At 35.5% G+C, this 9152-nt stretch overlaps 2 protein-coding genes across 2 annotated transcripts; one reads left to right on the forward strand and one right to left on the reverse strand.

The window, feature by feature from the left end:
• Window positions 1–367: 367 nt before the first annotated feature.
• On the reverse strand, window positions 368–1287 carry LOC110921263 (SKP1-like protein 1B). The gene is made up of 2 exons (XM_022165553.2): window positions 949–1287; window positions 368–740 (listed from the first exon to the last, which is right to left on the reverse strand). Exons 1-2 carry the CDS (start codon window positions 1243–1245, stop codon window positions 567–569), a joined length of 471 nt encoding a protein of 156 aa, XP_022021245.1. The 5' UTR covers window positions 1246–1287; the 3' UTR covers window positions 368–566.
• Window positions 1288–7876: 6589 nt separating this feature from the next.
• LOC110925474 lies at window positions 7877–8548 on the forward strand. The gene is made up of 2 exons (XM_022169427.1): window positions 7877–8149; window positions 8201–8548. The coding sequence occupies exons 1-2, from the start codon at window positions 7877–7879 to the stop codon at window positions 8546–8548; spliced, it is 621 nt and encodes a 206-aa protein (XP_022025119.1).
• Window positions 8549–9152: the final 604 nt, after the last annotated feature.

Consider the following 9152-nt stretch of genomic DNA (forward strand, 5'->3'; position numbering starts at 1 on the left):
TTAGACTTCAGGTTTTATAAGTCTTAAGTTGGTAAGATAATTAGATAATATAGTAACGATCAGTACAACAAAGAATCCAATTAACGGAAATAAAGACCTGCTTCATTGACAAAAGGTATGGTTTTAATTCAAACTAACATATTGATGAAAAGTATGCTTTTACTCGAACTATATTAGCATGCATCTATGGTTGTACTTCGGTGGTCCATTTACACACGCAGTGTATACAAATTCTACATATCTTTTTTCATTATCTTTTGGGGAATCTGTACACAAGTCCACACTTTGTTTGAGTACGCTCTTCCCTTCATCTTTAGATTTAATGATAAAATATCTTTATTGTAAATTGAAAAAAAAAAAAAAAACAATATTCTTTGTCACATGATCTGTGTTTTTAGAATTACTTAATATCATTAATTCAAGTTATAAGTGTTCGAAAGTTCCAAAACACTTGGGAAAACTCTATACATAATAAGTTCAAGGTTTGGTTTTCTAAGAAAGAACAAAAGCATCCTAACATTATAACTTGATCCTTTTAAGTATCAACAATTTCGGGTCTGGGATAATTACTCAAATGCCCATGCATTCTCACGGCGGAGTTCTGCTTCTTCTTCGGGGGTGAAGTCATTCTTGATGTTGAACGTCTTGCGAACCTCTTCAGGAGTCTTGCCCTTGATCATGTCAGCAGCCGTTTGACAGGTTAGATCCAGTAAGCTTTTGATGTTGAGATAGTTTGCAGCCTGAAAAAAAAACACACACAAAACATTAGTGTCTGTGTTTTGAAGCTCATTACATAATATTAAATAATAACAAATGATCAACCTCAAAAGTAGATTTACTTGTATTGTAAATTTATAATAAAGCCACGTTGATACACCATTATAGTTTCAAAGAAATCAAGAATCACGAATGAATAATAATAATAAATCAAAATCAAAAGACACTTACCAGAATTAAATCAAAAAGAGTGTCTTTATCCACTTTGACAAACTCAGAATCAAAGTTTTTCAGATCCTCCTCAGCAGTTTTCTTGTCCTCGTTCTTGGCCGAATCCACATGCTTCTTGCAGTACTCAATAACCATGGAGATGATCTTGCTGGTGACATTAGGTAAGGGGATGGTGGTGTTCGCACAGTCATCTTCGATCATGTGTTTGATGGTTTGCGATTCCAACGCCACCACCTCTTCTACCTCGAACGTTTCTCCGTCGGAGCTCTTCAACACGATGGTTTTCTGCGACGACATGGTAGTATGCTGGCCGGAAAGTAGGTCGGTGATGGTGAAACCCTAACAGAGAGAATTGTGAGGATGTATTTGCGAAAATTGATTGGTGTGAACTCGTTTATTTATAGGGTTAGAGTAGAGGGGATAAATGTTGATTTATTTTTATAATTTATGTGATCTTTTAATCTTTCTAAATTTTTATATTTATTTGAATCAAATTTTAAATGTATCATTCGTACAATTTTAACAGCTTTTCTTGTTTTTTTCTTAGGGTGAAGGGGGTGCACACCTAATAGGTGAGTGCACTCTCTTACGCCAAACCAATCCCCGTGTGCCACATCAACTCCCCTCTTAAACTCCCCTAACACCCCCATTTGATGGCGCCACTCCCCTATTAGGTGAATTGGGTTTTTTTTAAAAAAAAAAAAAAAAAAAAAAAGGAAAGCATTGATTGGTTGAAACAAAGCTGGCCCCACCACCTTTCCCCTCTCTCCGTCGGTAACCTCACACCCATCTTCACCCCCGATTCGGGACCCCGCGGGGATGGCGGCGGTGTTCCCGATCGGGGAAATGGTTCACCGCTTCCCTCCCCGATTGCGCCCCGTATACCCTTAACCATAAAGCAATAACTTTATTAAATTAAAAAGATATAAACAAAAGTACATATGAAAACAAGAGTAAAGTCTTCGTACAAATAACTTTAATGTACTAAACAAAAGTACATATTGAAAAAAAAATGCGGTGATATTTTTGTAATTATTTGCTCATAAGGTAATTATCAAAATTACTCTACAAATGATCCTGTAAAGTAATTTTGATCTTGTGGAGTAATTTTGTAAAATGTTCTTTTAGAGTAATTTTGATCTTGTAAATTAATTTTGTAAAATGTTCTTTTAGAGTAATTTTGATCAAAAAACTATACCTCACTACAAAAAACCCAAAAAACCATTGGGTGTCAGCCCAATGGCCACCAGCCCGTATTCTAACCCGGAGGTGGCGGGTTCGAGTCTTGCTCGTTCCCAATGCCCCTACGGTAGCAGATTTACCCCCAGACTCAGGCTTGCTGGGTGGCGGTCTGCGAGGTGGGATCACCTCGGCGGTTGGGAGGACCGTGGAATCCCCCCCCTACAAAAAACCCAAAAAAAACCTAACCCCCACCCCCCCCCCAAAAAAAAAAAAAAAAAAAAAAAAAAAAAAAAAAAAAAAAAAAAAAACCCCCACCCCTCAAAAAACCTAAATTTTTATATTTATTTGAATCAAATTTTAAATGTATCATTCGTACAATGTTAACAGCTTTTTTTGTTTTTTTCTTAACAATAAAGCATTAACTTTATTAAATTAAAGAAATATAAACACAAGTACATATGAAAACAAAACCTATACAACAATTAATTATTGTTATGAATATATTTATTATTAATTTGGTTATTAACACCTAAAATATATTAGCCTTGTTTTTTATATTATATAGTCTCTTGATTTACATGAAATCTATGATAATACTTGATGAACCAATCTATACTTTCTATAAAAGAAGAAAACCAAGTGACAAAAGAAAAGCTAATATGGCAGCCATAGAGGCTGTCCAACAAGGTTTTTCTTATGTCATTACTACATCATAAACCTTAATATATAAAATCACTTTAATTTTCAAAGGTCTGGCCCACATCTATACTTTCAAAGGTCTGTCCGTTATTAAAAATTTAAACCTCTACCCACATACAAAAGGGTAACTGTTTATACACACTTCAAACCTCTGCCCATAACTTCTACCCATATTCAAAATTTAAAATCCTGGCTCCAAAATCAAAATTCAAACCACATATGAATCTGGCTCCCTATAAATAACATATATGAATTAGGCTCCGCACTCAAATTTCAATTTATCTCTCTCACTCATATTTGCGATTATATCTCTCTCACTCAAATGCATAGCTCTTATGATTGAGCCGGTTAATCTCCGATTACAGCTTTTTGTGCTTCACATAATTTTTCCAACATCATTGTTGCAACATCGTTGAGAGTATGTTTTTTTCTGTAATTTTGAATCTTAAATTTTGAACTGATCTATTCTAATTCTCGCTTTATATTTCAGCCTAATCAGAGTTGTTTAAGATTCAAACAATCAGTTGCGGGTTATTTTAGGTTCGTGAATTCTTTTAAACTGTTGATATATGCTGATAATTTTTATTTTAAAGTGTTGATATATTTCAGCTTTGTTTTTCTGGAACGAGAAGTGGGAAATTCTTCTACACTGTTCTTGAAGTCTGATGTAGGAGAGTGGAGGACTGAATGAAGCATTCCGATACTGCTCCAGGTTTTCTTGTATCTATTATCACTGATGACGCTGATTTTATATATTAGTTCTTCATTAGGCCAGTTGTGTTCCAACTTTGTTTTTTGAGAGGACAAGTTTTTAAAACACAATTCTTGATGTTTTGAATTAGCCTAATCATCAGCCTTTTATAATGTTTAAAATGCATCTTTATGATAAATGAAGAAGTTAATGGTAATTATGATAACCTGTTTTTTTTATTTATTTTTGTTCTTTCGGTTTCTTGATATTTAACTTTTTGGTTTTCCCATGAAAATTTTTTTTTGAAAGGTTTTGCATTAAATGGCTGCTGTTTTGAAATATATGAATTTATATGTTTATATTAAATATACACGTTTTTGCCTTCTAGATTAGTTTAATGGTGCGGTGAAATTAAGTCTGACCTTTGGGCTGTTAGCTATTTCACTATATAATATGATTGCCAGTTCACCTGTTTTTCATCACGTTTTACTACTATAATATCATTCTTTTATATCAGAGTTGAAGAAATATACAGGTGAAAATGTCATCATACCCTTCTGTAGACTCTGATGATTTAAAGTATCGCTTTATCAAGCAAGTTGAGGATCAAGTATATGAGGATAGGGCTACTCTTCAAGAGCTGAAGAGGTGTTTTGATGGACTGCATCTTGGACTATTTACGAGAGACCAGGTGTCCAGATACCTGATGGCGATGCCTTCAACTGCCGTACGTAACCTTTGTGTTGTCAGTAATATCGAGTGCGGTGATAGAGACTTGGAGTTCATGGCGATGCTCAAAGATATACATAGAGAAGTTCAGTACTCGATAGAGTTGAAGCTAAAAATTCTTAATTTTTTCTGTTAGATTATTAAATTTCGTTGTTCAGTACTCGATGTAATTGTTGATCTATCCTCATATTTCATAGATAAATTTTAATTCTATTAATATTTGTGGAGCATTTAAATTTTACTAATTTTAGTAACAACAGTTGTTAGAGTTGATAACTGCTATTGTAAAGGTATGTTAAAGTTAAATTTTGTCAAAAGAGAACCACTGCTTGAAATCATTGTCTTTAGATTATTAAATTTCGTTGTTCACTACTCGATGTAATTGTTGATCTATCTTCATATGTCATACATAAATTTTAATTCTATTAATCTATGTGGAACATTTTATTTTTACTAATGTTAGCATCAACAGTTGTTAGAGTTGATATCTGCTATTGTAAAGGTCTGTTAAAGTTAAATTTTGCCAAAAAAGAACAACTGCTTGAAATCATCGTCTGCTGATGATGAAAGCATTATAATGTCTTCAGGACATCAAAAGTCCATTCTTAAAAAATAGCTATTTTTAAAAAAAATTGTCAAAAATCTTTAAAAGTCGGTTGAAAAAAACTATTTTTTAAACATCTGTTTTGCTAAAGATTCATCCACTGCTGAAAGGTATTGTCTGTTCTCATAATTTTTGTTTTATGTAACGACTGTTGAGTTGCTACTGTTGCCAACATCTGTTATTGCCAACAGCGGTTTCCAAAGAATTGTCAACCATTAACACAACAAAAGTTCTGAATATTTGTTATTGCCCAACAGATCTTTGTAAAATCTCTTCAGAACATCAAAACTCCATTCTTAATAAATAGCTGTTTTTTTAAATATTTTTAAAAACTCTTAAAAGTTTGTGGAAAACAACTGTTGGGCAAACCTCTGTTTCTCTAAAAATTGCGGTGACATACGAAAAGCTGATGTGGCAGCCAGAGAGGCTGTCCGACAATGCTTTTCTGAGGTTATTATTGCATCATAATCATAAGTTTTAATATATAAAATCAATTTAAAACTAATCATCAGTGTCTTCATAGTATTTGTTGATGTTTTGAATCAACTTCTATTTGGATAAAAATTCATCCACTGCTTGTAACACCCCGAAAATACAAATTCTTATAATACAATTATGTTGTGGATAAATAAGAAAAATAAACTAACTAGGAATGACATTAACCTAGTTAGATGATGACTTATGAGTAGTTAAAGAGTTAAAATAAATAAAAACAAAAGTTGAGGGGCCAAAAGTGTTTAAATGGAAACTAATATTAATAAAACAAAAAATTAAACTCAAAACACACTTGTGTGTGTTGCTGAGATCGAACCAGACAAGGGGGGGCGACCAGGGTTCTTCAAAACCCTAATTTCCACAAATCTCATAGATTGAAGGTTCAAATCTGTTCTAAAACGAAATCCGAGCTCAGAATAGTGATCCCCATTGCAAGCGGGTCATAAGGTATGTAAAATTTGATAAGAAATCTCTACTTGAAATTCTCATGAATTTAGGGAATTCGAAATCTAATGATGCATGATTGTTATATGAATAGAATAGGAACGATATAGTGTCTAGGAGTAAACCCTAGACAACAATAAGTGAAATCATGTCTAATTTCTGAGAATTTCATGAACACATTGAAGGTGATTCTTGGGTTTTGTGAGAAATTGATGAACACTAGGGTTTAGAATGCTATTCTAGTGCAATTTGATTCATAGAAAACTGATTTCTGAAAAATTTGATGTTTGATTCTATAGTGATAGCTCAATTGATGTTAATTTTGGCTAAGCGACAAGCCATGAACTTGAATATAAAAGATATAAAATCCTGCCCATTTAGTGTTTGTAGAAATGCCTCAAAGAAGGCTCGAAACTGAAATTTTAAAGTTAAAACGCATAATTATGATGTTTTGGCAAATTATGCGATATATGATTGAAAAGAGTTCTAAACGCGTCATGATTGAACTCTATAGGAAAAGATACCGGAGCGTCGAGTGGACAAGCCGGTGGCGATTTGCGTTTGAAGGGCGTGCTCTAAAGGTATGTAACTTGACTCGTTACATTAAGTGAATTGTTATTAAATTATGTATAGTCATATCGTAGAATAGATGTTGCGTTGATAATAGCGACCATGCTCGTTACTTGAATCAAAAGGTTAAGAATTGGCAAGACACCGTTTGGTAGTCATTATAATGGAGGATTCCATAAGATGAGCCAACGGGTCGAATAGTGGGGTTAATTGTAGTGCTAGTGTTTTAATAGTTAGCGATGGCGATAACAATCACAAGAGCATTAAACCATGAGATTGGTAAGGAAATGCGGGTGATGATAAGCCCCGGGTGTTGGGTATAAGGCGCCATAGGCTTACTAGTGAAACGGTAGCAAAATGAGTGAAGCTAGAGTGGGTCGAATAATTTCATAGTGATTTTTAGTCGTTCGGCCCGTAAACCAAATTTTCGGTATGGTAATTATAATAGGCACGTCGGTAATGAATTTACAGACGTATAGGAAAAAGAATCACCTAAAACGGACTTACGAGTCAAAAGTTATGTGGATTTGAAGTTGTAAATGTTAAAATTAGGTGCTGGGCTGATATACAGCTCCAGCAAACAACATTCTGTCAAAATCACACCGTGGCGGTACGCCACGGCCAAACTAAAAACCCGTCGTGCGACACGACGGTGGTGGCGGCACGCGACCACCCAAAACGGATGGATTTTGTTGTTTTTGCATTATTTTGAGCATGGAACTTAACCAGACTTATATTTAAGGTGTCAAACTAATCTTTTGTGTGGTTTTGACCATAGGTGACGATGGACTAAATCTGGATGGCGATTAAGCACAATTCCAAGAACCGAACACAATCTTTTGAAGCTTTCGCGATTACTTAATTATGATCAAACAATGTCTATGTAGTTAACACTTAAATACTTGTTTTGTTTGGGATTCTTAAACTAGTAGCACTTGTCTAAGATGTTAACTTGCCTAAAATTTCCTCAGGTTTGGTATAAAAATCAAGGTTTTGGTTTACTAAGGCTTTGTTTATAATAAAATATTGTAAAAACAAGTAGAGTGTTACAAGTTGGTAATCATAGCTCAAGGTTGTCAACAAAGTGTTCGGTTTAAGCTTGATCGATCGTCCTGTAAGAATTTGTTAATTATTTTAGTAGTTCCTATCTTATGTAAGAAATGAGATGCGAATTAATGTGCATGGGAAGAGCGTGTTAACACACTCAAACCCATAAAGTGCACCAAAATGTGAACGGTTAAAGCAAGTTACGAACTTGGCTAAACCAAAGCAAATAAAGCTATGTTATAAATGAAATGTTTAATGATAGATGTAAACATTTCAGTTTCAAGATGACAGAAAGAAACGAGGATGATCTGGTGCCGATAAGCACCGAACAAATGAAAGAGATAATTGCCGAAGAAGTGGGGAAGGCAATTGAAGGTAGTCTATCCGGGTTTATAGACAAAATTCAAAACACTGTGTTATCACTAGTCGAAGAACGAGTCAAAAGGTTGGAAGATAGTGTTAACCTTATGAAAGAGAAATCGGGAGAACGTAAAGGATGTTCGTACAAGGAGTTTATGGCGTGTAAACTGCCAATCTACAACGGGGAGGTCGACCCGATAATATGCCAGAGATGGTTAAGCGATATTGAAGGAGTGTTTGAAAGAACCCATTGTGATGTAACTGACTTCGTTGCTTACGGAACGGGTCAGTTGAAGGGTCAAGCCAAAGATTGGTGGGACAATAAAAAGAAGGAAATAGGAGCCGAAGCGGCGAGGGTCATGACTTGGGATGAGTTTAAGGTGTCGTTCCTTAAACACCATAGTCCCAAAGTGGTTATTAACAAAATCAAGGAAGAATTCATCCAGCTAAGACAAAAGGGTGAAACAATCGATAAGATCACGGGCATCTTTCTGGATAAGCTGAGATTCTGTGACGAGTTGGTCACCACTGAAGAGCAGAAGATATACTACTATTACAACATGCTGAGTGCTGAATACCGGGAGTTCATGACTCCATCAAAGTATGAAACCCTCACGGAGATTATTAACACCGCCCGGGAATGGGAAATCGAGTTGAAGAAACAAATTGAGAGGGACGAGCAAAGAGCACAGGATATGAATCCAAGCCCTACAAAGAAAGCTCGAACTGTTGAATTAGGAAAGAAGGTGGATGCTAAAGGGGGGGTCGCCAAGTTGTAAAGTGTGTGGGAAAGGGCACAAGGGTGAGTGCCGTTTCAAGGACAAACCGTGTCCCATATGTGGTAAAACGGGGCACACGGCGTCTTTATGCCCGGGTAAAGTCTCGGTTTGCTACAAATGTTATCAGCCCGGCAACAAAAAGTCCGAATGCCCAGACTTAGTTGGAAAGAGAGACGTTAAAGAATCTCCAACAGAAGCTCCAAAGGCGAAGGCTAGGTCCTTCCAACTTACCATGGCTGAAGCAAAGACAGAACCTGATGTGGTCTCAGGTATATTCACAATAAACTCAATTCCTGCACGTGTATTGTTTGATACGGGTGCGAATAAATCCTTCATTTCACATGCATTTATTCGACATCCTTCATTTGTATTAACGAAATTATCTGTGCCCTTAGAAGTTGAAATAGGGGACAACAAAAGCTTTATAGTTTGTGATATTTGTCGAGGCTGCAAATTAAGTATCGATGATGAGGAATACTTAATAGATCTAATCCTGATGTCGATGGGGGAATTTTAAGTAGTTGTTGGGATAGATTGGGTATCTTAGCACCACGCAAAGGTCGTGTGTTTTCGTAAGGAGATAAAGCTAACATCTCCGAGCGGA

The sequence above is a fragment of the Helianthus annuus genome, chromosome 12 (assembly GCF_002127325.2).
Source record: "Helianthus annuus cultivar XRQ/B chromosome 12, HanXRQr2.0-SUNRISE, whole genome shotgun sequence".
Classification (NCBI taxonomy): Eukaryota; Viridiplantae; Streptophyta; class Magnoliopsida; order Asterales; family Asteraceae; genus Helianthus; species Helianthus annuus.

What these genes read in the sequence shown, in the direction of transcription:
- LOC110921263 (XM_022165553.2), bottom strand. Translation starts at nt 1,245, where the DNA reads ATGTCGTCGCAGAAAACCATCGTGTTGAAGAGCTCCGACGGAGAAACG. An exon ending in CTCTTTTTGATTTAATTCTG is followed by an intron (nt 741 to 948) that starts GTAAGTGTCTTT and finishes TTTTTTTTTCAG; the next exon opens with GCTGCAAACTATCTCAACAT.
- LOC110925474 (XM_022169427.1), top strand. Translation starts at nt 7,877, where the DNA reads ATGAAAGAGAAATCGGGAGAACGTAAAGGATGTTCGTACAAGGAGTTT. An exon ending in TGACTTGGGATGAGTTTAAG is followed by an intron (nt 8,150 to 8,200) that starts GTGTCGTTCCTT and finishes AACAAAATCAAG; the next exon opens with GAAGAATTCATCCAGCTAAG.